This window comes from Chiloscyllium plagiosum, unplaced genomic scaffold, assembly GCF_037043375.1.
Source record: "Chiloscyllium plagiosum isolate Xiang-an unplaced genomic scaffold, Cpla_swu_hap1 HiC_scaffold_31, whole genome shotgun sequence".
In the NCBI taxonomy this organism is placed as follows: domain Eukaryota; kingdom Metazoa; phylum Chordata; class Chondrichthyes; order Orectolobiformes; family Hemiscylliidae; genus Chiloscyllium; species Chiloscyllium plagiosum.
The window spans coordinates 15,614,568-15,638,761 of record NW_028270169.1 but is presented as its reverse complement, the minus strand read 5'-3'; the positions used below and the strand labels follow the sequence as shown (position 1 = coordinate 15,638,761).

Below are 24,194 nucleotides of genomic sequence, written 5' to 3'. Positions count from 1 at the left end.
ACATTATTCAATAGCTTGAATATCCTAAAAAAATTTCACTTGGCTAATCAATATTGAGGTAAATTGAGAGTTAGGACTTTCTAACAGTTGCTTTATATCAATCTAGTGCAATAGAGATTCAGAACAAATCTAAAAGTGCAAATAAACTATCAAGACTAAATTAGTTTTCAGAATATTGGAGCACAACGATCAATTCTAGATCTATGTCACAGCTGTTTCAGACATCCACTTTAGGTGGTGTTCTATGACTTGCTTTCAGGTGCCATTAGTACAGTTGCAAATAAAATGTTTAAAAGCATCTAAAAATTGAGTTCACAATCAGAGAATTATTTTTAGCTATATTGAAAGCCTTTGCGTATATAACTTAAGTCATTTCAATGTTTTGAAAACAGCTTTAACAAAAGGCAATGGCTGTTAATTCTCACATTTAAGCTTAAAACTTGTGTCGTTGACTATTACAGTTAATGACAACTGAGGTTTTAGTAATGCAAGATTAACCGGTTACATTCTTGAACTAAAGATCACTAGGCTATGAATCTGCAACTGCTACAATTATTCTATTAATAACCAGCTATTTACAATCTACATGAACGATTTGGATACAGTGTTAGAAGGCTGTATAGCCAAATTTGCAGATGACAAAAATAGGCAGGACAGTAAATTGCATTGAGGAAATAAGAATCTTACACATGGATATGTAAGGTTAGGACAGTGGGCCAAAATGTGGCAGGTGCAGAGTTTACTGTAGATAAATGTGAAGCCATGCATTTCAGTTGGAAAAAATGGAAAGGCAACCTATTATCTAGATTGGGAGACATGGTAATAGAGGGACATGGGTATCCTCATTCACGAGTCACAGAAAACAACATGCAGGTACAACATATCATAAAGAAAGTGAATGGAATGTTGGCTTTTATACTAAAGGGATAGAATATAAAAAGGTAAGGAAGTATTGTTACAACTATACAAGGCACGGTGAGACCGCACCTGGAATATCGTGCGCAGCTTTGGCCCCCTTATTTGAGGAAAGATGATATGCATTGGAGGCATGTTCTCTAGATTGACCCCAGAGATGAGGGATTTGTCATAAGAAGAGAGATTGAATAATTTAGGCCTACACTCTCTGGAATTTAGAAAAATGAGGGAGATCAAATTGAGGTATTCAAGATAAAAAGGTACAGATAAAATAGACATGGAGCGGATGCTTCCTTTTGTGGAGTACTCTAGGACGAGAGGTCATCATCTTAGGATGAGCGATAGTAAAATTTAAAGCAGCGTTGAGAAACTACTTCACCCAAAGGGTTGTGAATCTGTGGAATTTGCTACCCCAAAGTGCGGTGGACGCTGGGAGAGAGAGTAAATTTAAGAGTTAGACAGATTTTTTAATTGGTTGACGGGCTATGGGGAGAAGGCAGGAGAATGGCGGTGAGGAGCATATCAACCATGATCAAATGGCAGAGCAGACTCGATGGACCGAATGGCCTAACTCTGCTCCTATATCTTATGAACCTATGAACTGCCCAACGTCTAAGTGCTCTTTGCATCTTAAAATCTGTTCACCAATAAAAAGGTGTGCAATGACATCTATGAAATGTTTATAAAATTTGGATATATTTCAACAATTCAGATTTATAATTTATCAAATATTTATACAATTTTTATATCGGTTAGGATTGGAAACTCTTTGGATGCATTTCACTTTCAGAACACTTTCCCATGCAATTCACAAACACACAACAAATACTTGCTCTCTATGCTGAAACTGATTAACTAATACAGACATTGGCCTGGATTTTGTAATGACAAATAGGAGTTATCAGTGCTTGCTGTCTACAGTACAACAGCTTTTGACAAACGTAGTTAATAAATCAGGAAGAGGCCATGAGACATGCCTCATTCCTCTAGAAGCTTTGCGATTGTATGTCTTAACCAGAGAGTGTACTATGTCAAAATACGAACGGACAAAACAGCAGGTCTTACATGATTGATACCATAAACTTTCCAGATATATTTAAAGATTATCCATTCCAGTGAAAATAATTTATAGGTCTTAAAAACTATTGAGCAACCTCTCCACCAGTGAAAATTAATTTATGAATTTGGAATGGCAGCCCTCCAGCTTTCAATTATTGAAGATTTTAGAAAATGCAGCAAAATATGTACAAAGTGTACCTATACAAATACGTATTTTTAAAATTCTTTGGGATTTTGTTGTAAAATAGAGGCAAATGGATTCTAGTAAAGGGTCTTGAGAATCAGAGTCATTTGAACTGATTTACATACATTTCTAAAGGTGCAGTAGAATTACAGTCAAAGCCTGGAAGTATCTGTGTAGTGTTAAGTGGATGAAATGTTTAGACCATTGAGATTTAAAAAAACACTAAAACAATTAATTCAGTTTTGACTTCAGAATAGAAGGTTCAAAGCTTTACTCAAAAGAACTCAGTTCAGTTCTGAATTTGGACTAGTTTCTCCAAGAAGGAAAACAGAGGATCTTTCCAGTTCAGTTCAGGGAAGCCAATCACTTCAGCATAAATGATTTATAAACCGTAAAGCTTCAAAGCCAGAAGAGTTTGAACAGATATCAGTTGAAATCCCTCTGTTCAGAAAAATTCATGCTAACAGATTCAAAGGAATCATTTTTTAAAAATCTGAACAGCTACAAGAGAGAGAAACTGGAAAATGTCAGTGAAGTTGGGACTGATGTTTTCAGTCTCTGAAATGGACAATATTTGGAAACAAGTGGAAATCTTGTCTATGTTTGTGTTAAGATTTAACTATCTTCTTACATAAAGCTTTGTCTTGTTGTCAAAGGACATAACTTTCAGTGAGTAACAAACTATAGAAATATAGGATCTATCAAGTCAGGTTTCATTCTGAGATATCACTTGTCATTAATTGGGATCATAATGTTTTTAAAATAAAAAAACATATTTGCACTTCATTTTCCATACCTTCTTTGTTTCACTTTGCACATGACCCGACATTGAATTAACTACTTCAACTGACGCAACCTGGCATAGATTCTTAGTATCGGTAAAGATCCTTAATTCTAACTGGCTGAGGAGATAGTGATTTAAGCTGTTCAGAAGGATTAAGGTTTCCTTTAGCGGATACTGCACTGCTTTGAGTGTTTAATCTATACAAACCCAGAGCAAAAGCCCAAAGAAAGTCTAAGACAGCGTAACATGAAAGGTTAAAGTCAAATTACAATGTACTTTAGAACTAGACAGGCTACAGCAGGCATCTAGAATGAAGAAATTAATCTGAACCAAAGAATTAAACCAGTCAAAGGAAGGTAACAACAACCAAGTTGGTGATTTGGTTTCAGGTATATGCAATAGAAATAAATTAGTTGTGGCCTCCTTTGTCTATGCAAGGTGTGTTTAGGATGATTGTTTTTTGTGCAGAATTGGTTCTGTAATTTTGAAAGAATTCTGTTGTTAACATATGCCCATTGTCTATGCCAATTTTATTGAAAAAAAAAGGTGTTGTGCCTTTGAATTTAATCAAGAATTGGTAATGGAAGACTGATAAATTCTGCTTCTGCGCAAGTCAAAATATTGATGAAATTGTTACTACATGGCAGTCTTGCCTATTAAATGAGTTCAAGAATATGAAAAAGGAGCTGTTAAAAGCCAAAAGATCCACCCCAAAAATCTCAAGTCCTTAAAAGATGCTGACCTCAGTTTCTGTACGTATTACCAGTCCTCCAGCACCTTAATTGGTAGCTTTCATCAAAAGACTTGTCATAACAGGCAAAGTATTGACCTACAGTTGAGCCCAGTGTTGTGCACATTCAGCAAAGGTTGAACAGACCAGTTGTGATAGCAACAGAAATTGATAAAGATCATTTTTGGTCATAGTCTATTCACTATAAGTAATAAATTATGTATTTGTGGTATTGAAGGCATCTCAACAATCAAGGATGGGGGGAATTTGAGGGGAAATTATAGAAACAGGATTAGCCACTCAGTCCCCCGAGCCTGTTCCACGAATGATGTGGAAAGGCTGGCGTTGGACTAGGGTGGACAAAACCACAAGTCACATGACACTAGATTTAGTCAAATAGGTTTATTTGAGATCACAAGCTTTCAGAACACTGCTTCGCCTGACTTTACCTGGTGTCATGACAAAAAATGAGATCACCATATACCTGCCTTTGGCCTATGTCCCTTAATATGTTGCATAAAAACCACAGGTTCAAAACCAACAACTGGCCCAACATCTGTTGCTTTTTGCAAAAACCATTGAGGTTTTGACCAGAAAAAGAGGGGTCTGGCTCAGGTACAGGCAGCTGGGATCAAAGGAATCCTTGAAGGTATACAGGGGAAACAGAAGTTTACTGAAAGAGGAAATCAGGAAGGCAAAAAGGGGGCACAGAATAGCCTCGGCTGAGAAGATTAGGGTGAATCCAAAGAGGTTCTTTAAGTATATTAAAGAAAAAGAACTAGAGAGAATAGGACCCCTCAAGGGCTAAAGTGGACATGTGTAGAATTGCAGGAGGTAGGCAAGGCCCTCAATGACTGCTTCTCCTGTGTTTACAGTGGACAAAGACAAGACAACTCAGGAACTTTGGGCGGTTAGTGGTCGTATCTTGGAGACTTTACAGTAGAAATAGTGTTGGATGTATTAGAATGTATGACGGTGGATAAATCTCCTGGTCCTGACCAGATTATATCCAAGAACATGAAGAGGCTGAAGAAAATGAGTGGGCCCTGGCTGATATTTTTGCATCATTAGTCCTAGAAGACTGGACGGTAGCAAATATTGTGCCCTATTCAACAGCTGCAAAGCAAAACCTGGGAACTATAGACCAGTTAAGCCTAACATCTGTGGTAGATAAGTTACTTGAGAAGATTCTGAGGGATAAGATATACATGCATTTGGAAAGACAGGGCTTGATTAGGAATAGTCAGCATGGCTTTATGCATGGGAGATCATGTCTCAAATTTGTTAGCGTTCTTTAATAAAGTGACCAGGAACGTTGCTGAGGGCAGGGCGGTAGATGTAGTCTATGTGGATTCAGTAAGGCCTTTGATAAGGTTCCACATGGCAGACTACTCTAGAAGGTTAGATCGTTTGGAATCCAGGGGGACCTGGCAAATTGGATGCACAATTACCTTCTTGGTAGGAAGCAGAGGGTAGTAGTGGAAGGATGCTTGTTGGACTGGAGGCCTGTGATTAGTGGCACTTCAGGGTTCAGTGCTGGACCCATTGCTGTTTGTTATCTATATCAATGATTTGGATGAGAACGTACAAGGCATGATTAGTAAGTTTGCAGATGGCACTAAAATAGGGGGTATCGTGAACTGTGAAGATTATCAGAAATTGCAGCAGGACCTTGATCAGCTGGGGAAATGGGCTGAAAAATGGCAAATGGAGTTTAATATAGATAAGTGTGAGGTCTTGCATTTTGGAACATCAAATCAAGGTAGGAGTTTCATGGTGAATGGTAGGCCCTTAAGGAGTGCAGCAGAAAAGAAGGACCTTGGAGTTCAGGTGCACAAATCTCAAGAGTCAAGACAGGGCAGTGAAATTTTACTTTAAATAGTGACTTTAGGATAGTTTTTGGCTTCTCAAATTTTCGCAGACTACTGCATAGGATATATCATGTGTGTTGCTGGTTTAAATTAAGCAGAGGGGCTTACTTGTGTCATAACACTATCCAGGCCTCTGAAACACAGGATACCCTCAGGATACAATCAGATCCCCTCCTCCTTCTAAACTTCATTGAGTACAGGTCTAGAACTGTTCCTCATATGACAAACCCTTTATTCCTGGCATTATTCTTACTAACCTTCTCTGGACCCCATCCAAAAGCAGCAATTCCTTCCTTAGATATGAGGTCCAAACCTGCTCACAATATTCCAAATGGAGTCTGACCAGAACCTTACATAGCCTCAGCGGTTACTTTTCTGCTCTTCTATTCTAGCCCTCTGGAAATGAATGTTGAGATGTGGAGATGCCAGTGTTGGACTGAGGTGAACAAAGTCAGATTATAGTCCAACAGGTCTATTTGAATTTACAAGCTTTCGGAGCACAGCCTCTATCGGGTGAAGTGGAGAAAAGTGCACCAAAGAGATGAAGGCTAACATTGTATTTGCATGCCTAACAGCCAAATGAGTTTGCATTTTAACCTCCAGAGTCCCAGTTCAGGATGCTTTTATGCTTCAGATTTACAAAGTCTTTCCTCATTTAGAAAATGGACCATGATTCCATTCTTCCAAACAAAAGAGCATGACTTCACACTTTCCCACATTATATTCCACATGTCGCTTCTTTGCCTGTTCACATCCTTCTCCATCCTCCCCACTTCCTCAACACTACTTGCTCCCCCATCTTTGTGTCATCTGCAAACATAGCAACAATTCCCTCCGTTCCTTTGTCCAAATTGTTAATATACAATGTGAATAGTTGTGGTCTCAACACAACCTCGCAGAACTCCAGTAGTCACCGGCTGCCATCCTGAAAAAGACTCCTTTGCCCCCACACACTGCCTTATGTCAGTCAACCATTCCTCTTCATGCTAGTACCCTGCCCCTAATACCATGAGCTCCACCTTATTTAGCAGCGTCCTGTGCAGAACCTTGTCAAAGGCCTTCTGGAAATCAAAATAGATCACATCCATTGCTTTCTTTGAAAAGGTAACAAACAAGTTAGACAAAGATTTGTCAGGAACGATCTCATCTTGATGAAGTCATGCTGACTCAGCCTTATTTTACCATGCACTTCCAAGTACTCCACAATTGCATCCTTAATCATGAACTCTAAAATATTTACAACCGAGATCAGGCTAACCAGATTAAATAATTTCCTTTCGTTTTCCTCCCTTCCTTCTTACACATGGCTGTCATAGGAGCTATTTTCCAGTCCTCTGGAACCCTCCCTGATTCTAGTGATTCCTAAAAGATCACCTGTGCCTCTAAGATCTCCACAGCTATCTCCATCAAAATTCTGGGATGTAGACTGAAGGCAGATAAACCACTTGGACCAGACAGACATTTCAGTTTTCACAGCGCCATCTCCTTCGTGATGGCCACTATACTCACCTCTATTCCCTGACTCACTTGAATGTTTGTTATGTTGCTGTTTTCCACTGTGAAAACTGATGCAAATTACTTATTCATTTCTTCCACCATGTCTTTGTTCCTATTACTACCTCTCCAGGCTCATTTTCCAGTGATCCAATACTCAATGTTGCCTTTTATACATCTGAATAGAACACCTGCAATTTTTTTATTAGCTAGATTACTCTTATATGTCATCTTGCCTACCCTCCTTTTTCAGTTGTCCTCTGGTTTTAAAAGGCTTCCTACTAATATTCACCACACTATGTATTTTCTTTTGCTTTTATGGCTGTTCCTGACTTCCCTCATCAGCTATAGTTGCCTCAACATCCCCTTAGTAAATTTCTTCTATTTCCTACACAAGTACAAGTGCCGAGAGTATGGTGTTGGAAAAGCACAGCAGGTCAGCCAGCATCCGAGGAGCAGGATAATCGACATTTTGAGCATAAGCCGCTCCACCCTCCTCTCTGACCCACCTTCTCCCCCACCTTCATCTACCTAGTGCATTCTCAGCTACATTTGCACCTTGGCTCCCACCATCCCCATAACCCTCCCATTTATCTCTCCGCCCCCTGGTCCACAAGCCTCTGCAGTCCTCACTGTCTCTTACAATATTTTTGAGGTTAACATTCATCGCACATGCATTTACATGACTGAAATCACTGCATGACTAATTTACATGACTGAAATCATTACGTATAATCTACAAGCTGCATTTTAGCATTTCACTAATTGATGCACCTCTTATCCCTATGAACTCCACCAATGAATGACAACAGTAGTAATGTTATGGGAACACCATGCTCAAATATTTGTTCTTTCTTAGATGTTTGAAAATCCCGGAACTCCCTATCATTGGAATGCTGTCCACCATAAAAGGTAATCACCAATGCTCAAGGAAAGAAGTCCATTATCCTTCGAGTAACTAAGAAAACATTAAAATGCCTTGTCAGTAGTAACCCCTACAACAAATAAATAAAAGAATATTGATGAAATAAACTTTATTTTGGTTGATTTCAACAACTTTCACTTTCAACATTCTCAAAGAATGACTTCAGCCATTCACTTTCGAGTGCAACGGACTAAAGACCAAAACTCCAAGCATAAATCTTTCACTTTTGCATTTCTTTTAGACAACAAAAGGTAACAGGTGCTAGAAGAGAGAATGGTTTTCACAGAAGATTCAGTGTGGTGTTAAGGATCCTTATTCATGCAATGCAGAGCAATCTTACATGTTCTAAGTTTGCTTGCTGAGCTGGAAGGTTTGTTTTCAGACATTTCGTCACCATGCTAGGTAACATCCGGTGAAGCGCTGGTGTTCTGTCCTGCTTTGTGTCTGAGTCTCTTACGGTGGGTGATATCATTTCTGGTTCTTTTTCTCAGAGGTTGGTAATGGGGTCCAAATTGATGTGTTTATTGATGGAGTTCCGGTTTGAATGCCAGGCCTCTAGGAATTCCCGTGCGTGTCTCTGTTTAGCCTGTCCTAGGATGGATGTGTTGCCCCAGTTAAAGTGATGTCCTCCTTCATATGTATGTAAGGATTCTAGTGATAGTGCACCACGTCTTTTGGTGGCTAGTTGGTGTTTGTGTATCCTGGTGGCTAGTTTTCTACCTATCTGTCTGATGTAGTGTTTGTTACAGTCCTTGCAGGGTATTTTGTAAATGACATTGGTTTGGCTGGTTGTCGGTATAGGGTCCTTTAGTTTCATCAATAGCTGTTTCAGTGTGGTGGTAGGTCTGTGGGCTACCATGATGCCAAGGAGTTGGAGTAGTCTGGTAGTCATCGGAGATATCTTTGACGTATGGTCGTGTGGTTAGAGCTTCTGGGCGTACTGAGTTTATTTGTTTGTGTTTGTTAAGAATCGGCGGACTGTGTTTAATCGGGTACCTGCTGTTCTTGAATACGCTGTACAAGTATTTTTCTCTGCTGCTCATAGTTCCTGGATACTGCAGTGTGTTGTGGCCCGTTTAAATAATGTCCTGATGCAGCTCCGTTTTTGGGTGTTGAGATGATTGCTTCTGTAGTTAAATATCTGGCCTGTGTGTTGCTTTCCTGTAGACACTGGTCTGCAGTTCTCCTATGCCAACAACCAGCAAAATGAATACCCTGCAAGGACTTAAACACTACATCCGACAGACAGGCAAACAACTACAAACCTTCTCAAAAATTGCAATCTTACATGTAATCAGACATGGTCTTTTTTGTACCTACAAACAATCTTTAATTTTGATTAATTGAATTTAAAAAGGCATCAATACCACAGAAAATAAACATGATTACACTGATAACAAATCATTGACCAGCAAGATTAAGTTTCTTTCCACAAATGCTGCCAATCCTAACATTTTTGCTTTTTATGGCTACATGATAAACCTGGACAAAAATCACAATAAAAACAAATGAATTGTTAGCTGAAAAATTACATTTTGATCTTCTAGCTGTTTAAAACCTAGTCTATGGAGTAAAAAGACAAAATTCAAAAGGAAGTGCACAGAATTAATAGAGCTTCCCTGACTGCAATGAGAAATAGATGTGGATCACAGTTTGGTTTTTGCATGTAACTAAATAATGCATACATTGGCAATCAACGATGCACCTAATCATTAAAAAAAATAAAAGAACACGTACCCAATTTTTAAAAAAAAAAAAGTATTTGGCTGTTCAATCATTTCAAAATGGATATCAAAGACTTGCTACTTAAATGATTCTGAACAAATCAATCCAATGCATGGAATACATTTTCACAATTGTTTTCCCCCACCCCATTAGTATTCATTTTTAAATTCACTTACATTATCATGTTTGAAAAAGCAGAGCATCTTCAGCTCACGGAAGACCCTCTTGCAGGAAACTAGATTCTGGAAGACGTTGGGCATCTTTTTGAGTGCAACTCTCTTTCCATCCCTAGGATCCGTCACTGACCTGGATTGGAAAATATGAATTATATAAATTACCTTGAAGGCACAGAACCAATATCTATCTTAATCGCACTAAAGTTATTAACACCACTGTATTGACAAGCAAAGATGAATGTAAACTTATTTTTTTCATCACCTTCATCTCACTTTCTGTACTTATTCTATCAAATAAGATTCTAACTACCAACGATGTCAGAGTCTCTTTGGAGTTTGTACTGGTTTTACAACGGTCACCAACTTGAAGAATAAAGTGGTAGCACTACTGAGTGCATTTTACTGAATAGTATGTCATATCGACAATGACCAGAATAGCATTAACCGAGCACGTAACAATTACTCAAGCTCACTGGATAGAATCTGGCTGAGCTGGTGTTATTATTCTGCTGCAGTAATTCAGGCAGCCATTAAATATTCCAGATCATCTACATAAGCAAAGTCACTGCTGTTGCATAATGACTCCATTACTTATTCCATATTTGCTCCAAAGTTTCATGTTTTTATATTGACAATTGCAATAAAAAACTAGATGTAGCTATCAGACACAAAGTGTCATTAGAAGGTCTTACCTGCAATGAAATAAAGTCAAAATGTGACAAAATATTTTAACAGGACAACTATCAGTTTCAACTACCAGAAATTGCCACCAGTCGACTCCAAGATTGATATCCAGACTGTTAAAAATTCAAAGTGATTCACTAGTCCTTTAAGAAATGACATTTACTGTCATTACGGGGAACTCCATACTCATGCAAAGTGGTCGATATATCTGCTTTCTGAAATGGCTTGGCAAGACACTCAATTGTATCCAATGGTACGAAATTAGGTTCAGACTGAACTGGACAGACTACTAGAATCAACATTTAATGAAACAATGAGAATGTGTATCGGGTAATGAGCAGGTTGGGAAAGAGTTAAGTTTTGAGTTTTGTGAAAAGAGTTTCAGCTGAGCATGACTCAGATCAGATAAGAACTTGCAGTTAACAATGGGGTGCTGGAGGCAAGGGTAATGGGTTAACAAGGTGGAAAAGCATTCATTATGTAGAGCCATTTAACAATATTGGAAGCATTCCATATGTAATATCAGATCAACAAGGTGAAAAGTATTCATTGTGTAAACCCAGTTAAGGTTAAGGTTAAGAACATTGTGTAACAGCAGATGGCTTAATCTTTACTGTTGATGCTCGCTGATTGTGAAGGTCATCCAATCAATATGTATGTTGCCTTATCAGGATGCTCCTCACTGTAACGTGACTATATAAAATCATTACAAAACTGCAATTCCAGAGAAGACCGTGAACTCGTGTCTCTGTGCACACAGGTAATCATTCTCTCTCCCTCCAGGACCCGGAATAAAGATGAAGGAGGTAAAACTATACCGTGTCTCTGAGCAATTTGCTTCAAACGAGGGAGGAAATGGAACAACAACAAAAGCACTCAAAATCCCATGGATAATACAAATTCAAAGATGAACAAGGGAACAAAGTGCTAATTACTAACGATCAGAGACTTGCATGGGCTCAAGCTATGCCTGCTCTGCCACAACTACACCAGCATCATCCCTCATCTCTCTACTATTTTGATGACAGCATTAGTGCTGCCTTTTGCTCCCATGAGGAGCTCAAGCAGTTAATCAACTTCCCTAACCCTCAAATTCACCTGGACCATATCTAACACCTCCCTCCTCTTCCATGACATCTCAGTCTCCATCTCCGGAAACCCATTCATCACTGACATCCATTTCAAACCCACTGGCTCCTACACTTGGACTACACCTTCTCTGACCCACCATCCTCCAAAAATGCTATCCCATACACCTCAATTCCTTCATCTCTACCCAGGAGTTGTCATTCTAGTCCAGGACATCCCAGATAACCTCCCACTTTATGTAGTGTAGATGCCCTCCACCCCATTACCTGCGCTTCTGCCCTCAAACAAGGATAGAGTCCCCTTGGCCCTCACATAAGATCCCACCCACCTCAGAATCCAATGCATCATTCTCAGACATTTTCACCACCTACAGACCCCATCAAGAAGGTATTTCCTTCCCAACCTGTCAGTTTTCAGCAGGGACTGTTCATTCTGTAACTCGTTCGTCAACTCTACACTCCCACCAACTTCTCCACCATACGCTGTATCTTTCCCAGCAACTGCAAGAGGTGTAACACCTACTCCTTCACCTCCTCTCACCTCTGTCCAAGGCCCCAAACAATCCATCCAGATCTAGCAGAGATTCACATGAACTTTATCCAACCTGATCTATTGGACCCATTGCTCTCGATGTGGTCTCCTCTACATCAGGGAAACCAAACGCAGACTCGGGGATTGACTTGTGGAGCACCTGCACTCATCAACAACCCAACATTTTTGTTGCCATTCATTTTAATTCCTACTCCCTAGCGACATCCCCTGGTCCCTTCCACTGTCAGAGTGAGGCCAAAAGTAAACTGGAGGAATAATACCTGACATTTCACCTTATAGCCGAATGGCCTCAATATTGACTTCACCAGCTTCACGATGTCTCCATCCACAATCTTATCCCACGTCCAGTGCCTCCCTGACCTAACCTGTCCACTTAGAGTCAAAGATGTACAGCACGGAAACAGACCCTTCAGTCCGACTATCCATTCTGGCCAGATATCCTAACCTAATCTAGGCCTATTTGCCAGCACTTGGCCCATATCCTTCTAAGATGAAAGTGGTGCTGGAAAAGCACAGCAGGTCCAGCAGCATACGAGGAGCAGGAAAATCGACATCTCAGACAAAAGTCCTTCATCAGCCCATTCCTGATTGAGGAAAATAATGTTTCTCAAACTTGAGGGTTTTTTTTGAGGAAATCAAGAGATTGAAGGCAGAGCAGTAGACATTGTTTATTTGGATTTTAGTAAAGCCTTTGACAAGGTTCTGCATGGTAGACTAATTAGTAAAGTTAGGTCACATGGGATTCAGTCAAAAAGTGTAGTGCTGGAAAAAGAAGAGGAGAGTCTATGTTTTGGGCACAAGCCCTTCATGACATTCCTGAAGGGCTTATGCCCAAAATGTCAATTCTCTTGTTCCTTGGATGCTACCTGACCTGCTGTGCTTTTCCAGTGCCCCACTTTTCAACTCTGATCTCCAGCATCTGCAGTCCTCACTCTCTCCACATGGGACTTAGGGTGAGTTTGCCAACTGGATATACAATTGGCTTAACGGCAGGAGACAGTAATGTTGGAAGGTTGCTTTTCCTGACTGGAAGCCTGTGACCGGCAGTGTTCCACAGGGATCACAGCAGAGGTCCCAGAGCAGATCCCTGCAGAACACCACTGGTCACAGTGTTCCAGGCTGAAAACTTTCCATCTACTACCACCCTCTGGCTTCTATGGGCCAGCTAGTTGTGTATCCAGACAGCCAAATTTCCCTGTATCCTGTGCCTCCTTACGTTTTGAATGAGTCTACCATAGGAAACTTAATCAAATGCCTTGCTAATATCCATGTACACCACATCCACTGTTCTACCTTCAATGTGCTTTGTCATATCCTCAATTAATTCAATGAGGCTTGCGAGGCAAGACCTGCTCCTCACAAACCCTGACGATTTCTAATCAAACTATGGTTTTCCAAGTAATTATAAATCCTGTCTCAGAATCCTCTCCAATACTTTGCCCAACATAGACGTAAGACTGACTGGTTTGTAATTTCCAGGATTATCCCTAAACCCTTTCTTGAACAAGGGAATAACATTTGCCAACTTCCAATCATCTGGCACTACTCCAGTGGACAGTGAACATACAAAGATCGCAAAGGCACAGCAATCTCTTCCCTCACTTCCTTTAGAAACCTTGAGTATATCCCATCTGGCCCAGGGGACTTACCTATGCTCATGTTTTTCAAACTTTTTAGTACATCATCTATCAACAACCTGTTTCATGCTGTCCTCACAAACGTCAAGGTCCCTCTCAGTAGTGGATACTGAAGCAAAGTATTCATTAAGGACTTCCTCTACCTCTTCCAACTACGTCCACAATTTCCGTCCACAAGTTCCCTCCACTATCCTTGATTGGCTCTACCCTCACCCTTGCTATCCTCTTGTTCCTCATAAGTTTAGAATGCCCTAGGGTTTTCCTCAATCCTACCCGTGAAAGCTTTTCCATGCCCCCTTCTAGCTCTAAGTCCAGTCTTCAGTTCCTTCTGGGCTCCCTTGTAACCTTCTAGAACTGTTGAATTCTTGCCTTTGTTTCATTCACCTCACTTTGGGAATATCACCTCTTTTCTGTCCATGTATAAACCAGGAATAAGTGGCTCTGACAGAACCTGAACTTGGTGTCAGTGAGCATCTTATTGCTGAGCAGATGCTGCTTGATAGCACTGTTGGTGACACCTTCCATCACTTTGCTGATATCGAAAATACCCTGATGGGGTGGTAATTGGTTGTGTTGGATTTGTCCCTTTTTTTGTACAGGATATACCTCGACAATTTTCCACATTGTCAGGTAGATGCAGGTGTCATAACTGCACTAGACCAACTTGGCTGTAAGAGTGGCAGTTCTGGAGCACAAGTCTTCAGTATTATTGCCAGAATCTTGTCAGGGCAGTAAGAGTTATTATAGTGGCAAAACAAGGGGGAGGGGAGCATATGTGTTGGGGGTGAGGAGTGGAGTAGATTTCAGAGGAAACAGTCCAGAATGTAGACAGGGATGAAAAGTGTTGTGATGATGACAAAAGATAGTTTTTTGAATGTGAAGACTAGGGTAGTGGAAAATTATGAAAAGGGTAACTGATTGTGGTCATAGGATGTGAAGGGGCAAAAGCTGAACTTCGTAAAAGATTGGACACTGTTTAGAGCTCTTATTCACAACTAAGGAGAAATGCTTGGTTCAGGAAAAAAGAAAGGAAATACACCGGAAGTGCTGCTATGGAAGATAGCGTCATTGGAACAGTTGCAACGGAGATAAAGAAATTGGGAAGATGAAATGGAGTCCGAACAGGAAGTGTCACTCATGCAGCTGAGGGAGTCTGTGGGATTAGGGACTATTAAACACCTTGTAAATGGAAATAGTGGAATCTAGGAAAAGGGCAGAAAGACAAGGTGAAGGAGGGAAGGCAGGAGAGCAGTGGAAAGTGGAAATTGGAAGCAAAAGAGGAATTTTTCCAGTTCCAGACAAGAGACAGAAGCAGATCAAGTAAAAGCTCTGTCACATTAGTCGTAAATGGTGGAGGATGATTAGAATAATTAAAGAGAAGAGGCAGCTTCTTGAACATTCTTTTCCTTAAATGGTCTCACAGCCCAGCATATCAGTACAAACGACAAAGCTGATTGCTATTTTCAGCCTTGAGGACAATCCATCTCTACTTCACTGAAGTCACCAGAATCACAAGCTTTCAGTCAATTTGATTCACTGATGTCAAGAAAAGATCAAGCCAACGAGATATATCAAAGGCTACAGGCCTGGACAATAACCCAGGTCTAATGTGGAGGACCTGTACTTCAAAATTAGCTGTACCTAATGTTTGAGTGTAATTGCAATGCTTGCATTTGTCCAACAATGTAGATTAGATTAGATTACTTAGTATGGAAACAGGCCCTTCAGCCCAACAAGTCCACACCTACCCTCCGAAGAGCAACCCACCCAGACCCATTCCCTTCCATCCCCTTCACCTAACACTATGGGCAATTTAGCATGGCCAATTCACCTTGCCTGCACATTTTTGGACTGTGGGAGGAAACCGGAGCACCCGGAGGAAACCCACGCAGACACAGGGAGAATGTGCAAACTCCCCACAGACAGTTGCCTGAGGCAGGAACTGAACCCGGTCTCTGGCGCTGAGGCAGCAGTGCTAATCACCGTGCCACCCAATTGCCCAAATATCCTGCCACACACACAAAAAAAAATGCACAATCAGGCAGTTATCAAATACTATTATAATCTATTCAGTGACAGAAGGTACGGTCCATTGTTGGATTACCTAGCATTTACTCTCCAACATGCTCAATGATATACTTTAAATTCTGCCGGCACCGCAGTATAGCTTTACTTCCCCCATTAAAAGTTGCCACTGCAAGGGGACAAGGTAACTTTAAAAGCATTAATACTCATTTTAGCATGGTGGGTTTTGATACCTCCCCTTGTCCAAAACTGGGTGGAAGCAGATGGATAGAAGTGGAGATGTTTGCTGATTGTATTTTTAAGACTCCTCAGATACTAAAGTAGCCCACGTTCAAATAAAAGATCTGGATAATGTCCAGCCTTGGGCTGGCAAGTAATATTCACCCCACATAAATGCCAGGCAATGACAATCTCCAAGAACAGACGATCTAACCACCACCTCTTGACATTCAATTGTGTTACCATCACTGAATCCACTGCTGTCAATATCCTTGGGATTACCATTGACCAGAAGCTCAACTGGACTCGCCACGAAAACCACAGCGGCTATAAGAGCAGGTTAAAGACTGGGAATACTGCTGTGAACTCATCGCTTGACTGCCCAAAAATTCAGCAGCTACAAAGCACGAGTGAGAAGTATGATTGAATACACCCCACTTGCCAGGATGAGTGCAGCTACAACAATATCCAGCTTGACACCATGCAGGACAAAGGACATCGCTTGACTGGCACCAAGTCCACAACCATCCACTTCCTATACCACCAATGCTCAGCAGTACTATGTACCACCTACAAAATGCTCTGCAGAAATGTACCAAAAAATTCTTAGACAGCTCCTTCCAAAAGCATGACCTTTTCCTCTAGAAGGACAAGGGTAGCAGATACATGGGAACACTACCACCTGCAGGTTCCCCTTCAAGCTACCAACCATTCTGACTTGGAAATACATTTCCATCCCTTCATTGGTGATGGGTCAGAATCTGGGAATTCCCTCCCTCAGGGCACTATTGGTCAACCTACAGCAGTGGTTCCAGAAGGCAGCTGACCAGCACTTCAAGGTCAACTAGGGATGGACAATAAATGCTGACCAGCCAGCGCCATCCAAATCCCATGAGTGAATAAAAAAGATTTTTCACCCCACCCCCCCAACCCCCAAATTGTCACTTTTAGCTGGAATGACTATACGGGGTGCGGGGTTGGGGTGGGGGAGAGAATGGTGTTCAGGAGCTTTGATTGGATTTGATTTATTATTGGCATACTGACGTACAGTGAAAAAGTGTTGCCTTATATAGCACAATTTGCCTGTAAAGCATAGGTAAAAACAATGACTGCAGGTGCTGGAAACCAGATTCTGGATTAGTGGTGCTGGAAAGGCACAGCAGTTCAGGCAGCATCCGAGGAGCAAGAAAATCGAAGTTTCGGGCAAAAGCCCTTCATTTGGATTAGAGGCAGAGTGCCTGAAGGGTGGAGAGATAAATGAGAGGAGGGTGGGGGTGGGGAGAAAGTAGCATAGAGTACAATAGGTGAGTGGGAGTGGGGATGAAGGTGATAGGTCAGGGATGAGGGTGGAGTGGATAGGTGGAAAGGAAGATAGGCAGGTAGGACAAGTCATGGGGACAGTGTTGAGCTGGAAGTTTGGAACTGGGGCAAGGTGGGGGAAGGGGAAATGAGGAAACTGGTGAAGTCCACATTGATGCCCTGGGGTTGAAGTGTTCCGAGGCGGAAGGTGAGGTGTTCTTCCTCCAGGCGTCAGGTGGTGAGGGAGCGGTGGTGGAGGCAGCCCAGGACCTGCATGCCCTCGGTAGAGTGGGTGGGGGTATTGAAATGTTGGGCCACAGGGCGGGGTGGTTGATTGGTGCAGATGTCCCAGAGATGTTCCCTCTGCTAGGAGGCGTCCAGTCTCCCCAACGTAGAGGAGACTACATCGGGAGCAGCGGATACAATAAATGACATTGGTGGATGTGCAGGTAAAACTTTGATGGTTGTGGAAGACTCCTTTGGGGCCTTGGATGGAGGTGAGGGAGGTGGTCTGGGCGCAGGTTTTAAAATTCCTGCAGTGGCAGGGGAAGGTGCCAGGACGGGAAGGTGGGTTGTTGGGGGTGCGTGGACCTGACCAGGTAGTCACGGAGGGAACGGTCTTTGCGGGAGACGGAAAGGGGTGGGAAGGGAAATATGTCCCTGTTTGGGGGTGGCAGAAATGTCGTCAGATGATTTGGTTTACACGAACGTTGGTAGGGTGGAAGTTGAGCACCGGGGGGGGGGGGGGGGGGGGGGGGGGGGGGGGGGGGCGGAGGGTTCTGTTCTTGTTACGGTTGGAGGGGTGGGGTCTGAGTGCGGAAGTGCTGCCGGGACATTAGCTGCCTCAACCTGTCTACCCCACTCCCATCTCACCGCCACAACACGCTGCCCTCCACTCCATCTGCTCCAATCCCGACCTCACCATTAAGCCAACAGATAAAGAGGGTGCAGTGGTAGTCTGGCGCACTGACCTCTATACTGCTGATGCCAGATGCCAACTCGAGGACACCCCCTCCTACTGCCCCCTCGACCATGACCCCACCCCCTATCACCAAACCATCTCCCAGACCATACAGAACCTCATCACCTCAGGAGATCTCCCACCCACAGCTTCCAACCTCAGTCCGGGAACCCTGCACTGCCCAGTTCTACCTCCTTCCCAAGATCCACAAGCCTGACCAGCCTGGCCGACCCATTGTCTCAGCATGCTGCTCACGCCCCATTGAACTCCTCTCTACCTACCTCGACACTGTCCTATCCTCCCTAGTCCAGGAATTCCCCATATATGTTTGGGACACCACTCATGCCCTTCACCTCCTCCAAGACTTCTGTTTTCCCAGCCCCCAATGCCTCATCTTCACCATGGATATCCAATCCCTCTACACCTCCATCCGCCATGAACAGGGCCTCCAAGCCCTCCGTTTCCTCCTCTCCAGACGTCCCCAACAGTATCCTTCCACCAACACGCTCATTCGTTTGGCCGAACTGGTCCTCACCATTAACAATTTCTCCTTCGAATCCTCCCACTTCCTCCAGACCAAAGGGGTAGCCATGGGCACCCGTATGGGCCCCAGCTATGCCAGTCTCTTTGTTGGCGACGTAGAACAGTCCATCTTCTGTAGTTACACCGGACCCACTCCCCACCTCTTCCTCCGCTACACTGATGACTGCATTAGCGCCACCTCGTGCTCCCGTGAGGTGGTTGAGCAATTCATCAACTTCACCAACACATTCCACCCGGACCTTAAATTTACCTGGAACATTTCTGACACCCCCCTCCCCTTCCTGGACCTCTCAATCTCCATTAATGGCGACCGATTTGACACCGACATTTTTTTTTTCTTTTTTACAAACCCACCGACTCCCAAAGCTACCTGGATTACACCTCTTCCCACCCTACCTCCTGCAAAAATGCCATCCCGTATTCCCAATTCCTCTGCCGTATCTGTTCCCAGGAGGACCAGTTGCACCACAGAACACACCAGATGGCCTCCTTCTTTAGAGACCGCAATTTCCCTTCCCCCGTGATTAAAGAGGTCCTCCAATGCATCTCATCCACATCACGCACCTCCGCCCTCACCCCTCCAACCGTAACAAGGACAGAACCACCACCACCACCACCCCCGTGCTTACCTTCCACCCTACCAATGTTCGCATAAACCAAATCATCAGACGACATTTCCACCACCTCCAAATGGACCCCACCACCAGGGATATATTTCCCTTCCCACCCCTTTCCGCCTTCCGCAATGACCGTTCCCTCCGTGATACCTGGTCAGGTCTACGCTCCCCAACAACCCACCCTCCCCTCCTGCCACCGCAGGAATTGCAAAACCTGCGTCCACACCTCCTCCCTCACCTTCATCCAAGGCCCCAAAGGAGCCTTCCACATCCAAAGTTTTACCTGCACATCCACCAATATAATTTATTGTATCCGTTGCTCCCGATGTGGTCTCCTCTACATTGTGGAGACTGGACGCCTCCCAGCAGAGCGCTTTAGGGAACATCTCCGGGACACCCGCACCAATCAACCACACCACCCTGTGGCCCAACATTTCAAATCCCCCTCTCACTCAGTAGAGGACATGGAGGTCCTGGGCCTCCTTCACCGCCACTCCCTCACCACCTGACGCCTGGAGGAAGAACACCTCACCTTCCACCTCGGAACACTTCAACCCAGGGCATCAATGTGGACTTCACCAGTTTCCTCATTCCCCCTTCCCTCACCTGACCCCAGTTCCAAACTTCCAGTCAACACTGTCCCCATGACTTGCCCTACCTGCCTATCTTCCTTTCCACTCCATCCTCCTCTCTGACCTATCACCTTCATCCCCACCCCCACTCACCTATTGTACTTTATGCTACTTTCTCCCCACCCCCACCCTCCTCTCATTTATCTCTCCACCCTTCAGGCACTCTGCCTCTATTCCTGATGAAGGGCTTTTGTCCAAAATGTCGATTTTCCTGCTCCTCAGATACTGCCTGAACTGCTGTGCTTTTCCAGCTCCACTCTAATCCAGAATCCTGCCTGTAAAGCATGTAAGTGCATTAGGGTAACAGAACAATGTGAAGGATATGCAATATTACAGCTACCGAGGTGGTGTAGAGAGAGAGATAATATTAAAAAATTAAAGAGGTCCATTCAAAATCGCAGGAAGATTATGTTCTTGAATTTGTTTGGAAGCGTAAGTGTATCTAGAGGAACCTTAATTATCTGAACGAAACGGGCGGGGAGTACTTTGTTTGGATAATTGAATGCCGGATAACAGTTTAGCCAAGCATCGGGACCTTGCGATCTTGTACGGATAATCTGAAAATTGGATAATTGAATCAAGTTACGTACAAACTTTTCAATCTTCTGCCCGACAGGTGGGGGAAAGGTAGTGTAACTGGGATGGGAGAGGTCTTTGATTTATTGGTTGCTTTCCTGAGATAGCAGGAATATAGCTGAAGTTAATGGACAGGAAGTGGGTTTGTAAGATGGACTGGGCTGTGTTCACAACTCCCTGCAGTTTCTTTTAGTCTTGGGAAGAGCTGTTGCCATGCCAAGCTATGATGCATCCAGGATGCTTTCTATGATGCAACTATAAAAAAAAAGCTTCTGGCAATATGATTAGGCTTGGTGGCTTTGATTTTTGTAAAAGTTGCCTACTTTTTGAAAAGAAAGTTTTAAAATGAAAAGAAAATAGTTTAGAGATTTCTCATCATGCCTTCTGGCTATGTCAACATCCTAGTGGTCATCTGGCTCTCAATCTCACCATACAAGAATTTCTTAGGATTGCGGCGATCAACTAAACATGCCAGAGCCAACTTCAACCTGATGAATACCAATGTACCTTGGGAGCTTTGCTTTGAAGACAGCCGCATTTATGATTTTCATATTTCCATGAAATACTTTCAACATGCCACAAATGAAAATTGAAGTTGCTGAGCTCCTTTCTTGATAGCAAGTCAATGCCTTACAGTCATACAAAAATGTGCTGTGAAGACAAGCCTCCTAAATCCATGTCAATTTGATGTTATTCAAAGCATGTTTCTTGAGTGCACCAAAAAGGTGGGAAATACATTCCCCAAGTGAGAATACATTCTGTACTAAATGATGATTGTTTCCTTGTTGGAAATGTGCTGCTGGAAAAGCGCAGGTCAGGCAGCATCCAGGGAACAGGACAATCGACATTTCGGGCATAAGCCCTTCTTCAGGAATGAGGAAAGTTTGTCCAGCAGGTTAAGATAAAAGGTAGGGAGGAGGGACTTGGGGGAGGGGCGTCAGAAATGTGATAGGTGGAAAGAGGTCAAGGTGAGGGTGATAGGTCAGACTGGGGTGGGGGCGGAGAGGTCGGGAAGAAGATTGCAGGTTAGGAAGGCGGTGCTGAATTTGATGGATTTGACTGAGACAGGGTGGGGGGAGGGGAAATGAGGAAACTGGTGAAATCCGAGTTCATCCCTCGTGGTTGGAGGGTTCCTAGCCGGAAGATGAGGCGTTCTTCCTCCAACCGTCGTTTTGTTGTGGTCTGACGATGGAGGAGTCCAAAGACCTGCATATCCTTGGTGGAGTGGGAGGGAGAATTGAAATGTTGAGCCACAGGCTGGTTGGGTTGGTTGGTCCGGGTGTCCCAGAGGTGTTCTCTGAAACGCTCCGCAAGTAGCCGGCCTGTCTCCCCAATATAGAGGAGGCCACATCTGGTGCAGAGGATGCAATAGATGATATGTGTGGAGGTGCAGGTGAATCTGTGGCAGATATGGAAGTTTCCTTTGGGGCCTTGGAGGGAGGTGAGGGGGGAGGTGTGGGCGCAAGTCTTGCACCTCCTGCGGTTGCAGGGGAAGGTGCCGGGAGTGGAGGTTGGGTTGGTGGGGGGTGTGGATCTAACGAGGGAGTCACGGAGGGAGTGGTCTTTACGGAATGCTGATAGGGGAGGGGAGGGAAATATATCCTTGGTAGTGGGGTCCGTTTGGAGGTAGCGGAAATGACGGCGGATGATGCGCTGTACATGGAGATTGGTGGGGTGGTAGGTGAGGACCAGTGGGGTTCTGTCCTGGTGGCGGTTGGAGGGGCGGGGTTCAAGGGCGGAGGAGCGGGAAGTGGAAGAGATGCGGTGGAGGGCATCGTCGACCACGTCGGGGGGGAAATTGCGTTCCTTGAAGAAGGAGGCCATCTGGGATGTGCGTTTTTGGAACTGGTCCTCCTGGGAGCAGATGCGGCGGAGTCGAAGGAATTAGGAGAATGGGATGGCGTTTCTACAGGGGGCAGGATGGGAGGAGGTGTAGTCCAGGTAGCTGTGGGAGTCGGTCGGTTTGTAGTAGATGTCCGTGTTGATTCAGTCGCCTGAGATAGAAATAGAAAGGTCGAGGAAGGGGAGTGAGGAATCTGAGACTGTCCAGGTGAATTTGAGGTCGGGGTGGAAGGTGTTGGTGAAGTGGCTGAACTGTTCAACCTCCTCGTGGGAGCACGAGGCGGCGCCGATACAGTCATCGATGTAGCGGAGGAAAAGGTGGGGGGTGGGCCAGTGTAGTTGCGGAAGATGGATTGTTCCACATATCCTACGAAGAGGCAGGCATAGCTGGGGCCCATGCGGGTGCCCATGGCTACTCCTTTCGTTTGGAGGAAGTGGGAGGATTGGAAAGAGAAGTTGTTCAGGATGAGGACCAGTTCAGTCAGTCGAAGGAGGGTGTCAGTGGAAGGGTACTGGTCGGTACGGCGAGAAAGAAAGAAGCGGAGGGCTTTGAGTCCTTAGTGATGGGGGATGGAGGTGTACAGGGACTGGATGTCCATGGTGAAAATAAGGCGTTGGGGACCGGGGAAGCGAAAAATCATGGAGCAGGTGGAGGGCATGGGTGGTGTCCCGAACGTAGGTGGGGAGTTCTTGGACTAAGGGGGACAGGACCGTGTCAAGGTACGCGGAGATGAGATCGGTGGGGCAGGAGCAGGCGGAGACAATGGGTCGGCCGGGGCAGTCAGGTTTGTGGATTTTGGGCAGGAGGTAGAAGCGGGAGGTGCGGGGTTGTGGGACTATGAGGTTGGAGGCGGTGGATGGGAGATCCCCCGAGGTGATGAGGTTATGGACGGTCTGGGAGATGATGGTTTGGTGGTGGGGGGTGGTGTCATGGTCAAGGGGGCAGTAGGAGGAGGTATCTGCGAGCTGGCGTTTGGCCTCAGCGGTGTAGAGGTAGTTGCGCCAAACTACTACCGCGCCTCCCTTGTCTGCTGGTTTGATAGTGAGGTTGGGGTTGCAACGGAGTGAGTGGAGGGCTGCGCGTTCCGAGGGTGAGAGGTTGGAGTGGGTGAGTGGGGTGGGGGAGTTCAGGTGGCGGTTAATATCGCGGCGGCAGTTGGCTATGAAGAGGTTGAGGGCAGGTAGGAGGCCAGCACGGGGTTTCCTTGTGACAGAATCAGTAATTCTTCCAGCAGGATATCATTTAGCATTATTAGTTTGATGAGAGCAGAAATGTGACACCTTGTCTGATGACCATAGTTTTCTTGATAGTCTATAGTCAGGGATGGAACAAATTACAGGAATGTGAAAGGAAATCCATGAATCTTTGCAACAGAAACTACCTGACTTTAACTATCATAGCATCATCATCAGCATGGAGGCATTTTTTGATTGTTCTGCTGTATCTTTGTCTTCGCTGTCAGTCTGGATAAATCACCTGCATACTAAGACATAATTTATAGCAAAAGTTTACAGTGTGATGTAACTGAAATTATACATTGAAAAATACCTTGATTGTTTGTTAAATCTCTCATCTGCTAGAATGACCATATTAGTTTCACTTCTTTCATATGTAAATCACAAAACTTTTTTTTTAAAAAAACATTACATTCTCA

The 24,194-nt window shown here is 43.9% G+C and overlaps 1 protein-coding gene across 3 annotated transcripts in view; it reads right to left on the bottom strand.

The window, feature by feature from the left end:
• Nucleotides 1–24,194, bottom strand: part of nlk2 (nemo-like kinase, type 2) — a 186,258-nt gene that overhangs the window by 79,153 nt on the left and 82,911 nt on the right. For all 3 annotated transcript variants that reach the window (XM_087977283.1, XM_087977281.1, XM_087977282.1), the window contains one exon: nucleotides 9,864–9,993. In XM_087977283.1, the coding sequence (XP_087833409.1) occupies nucleotides 9,864–9,993 (130 nt within the window). The remainder of the gene's footprint in view (nucleotides 1–9,863; nucleotides 9,994–24,194) is intronic.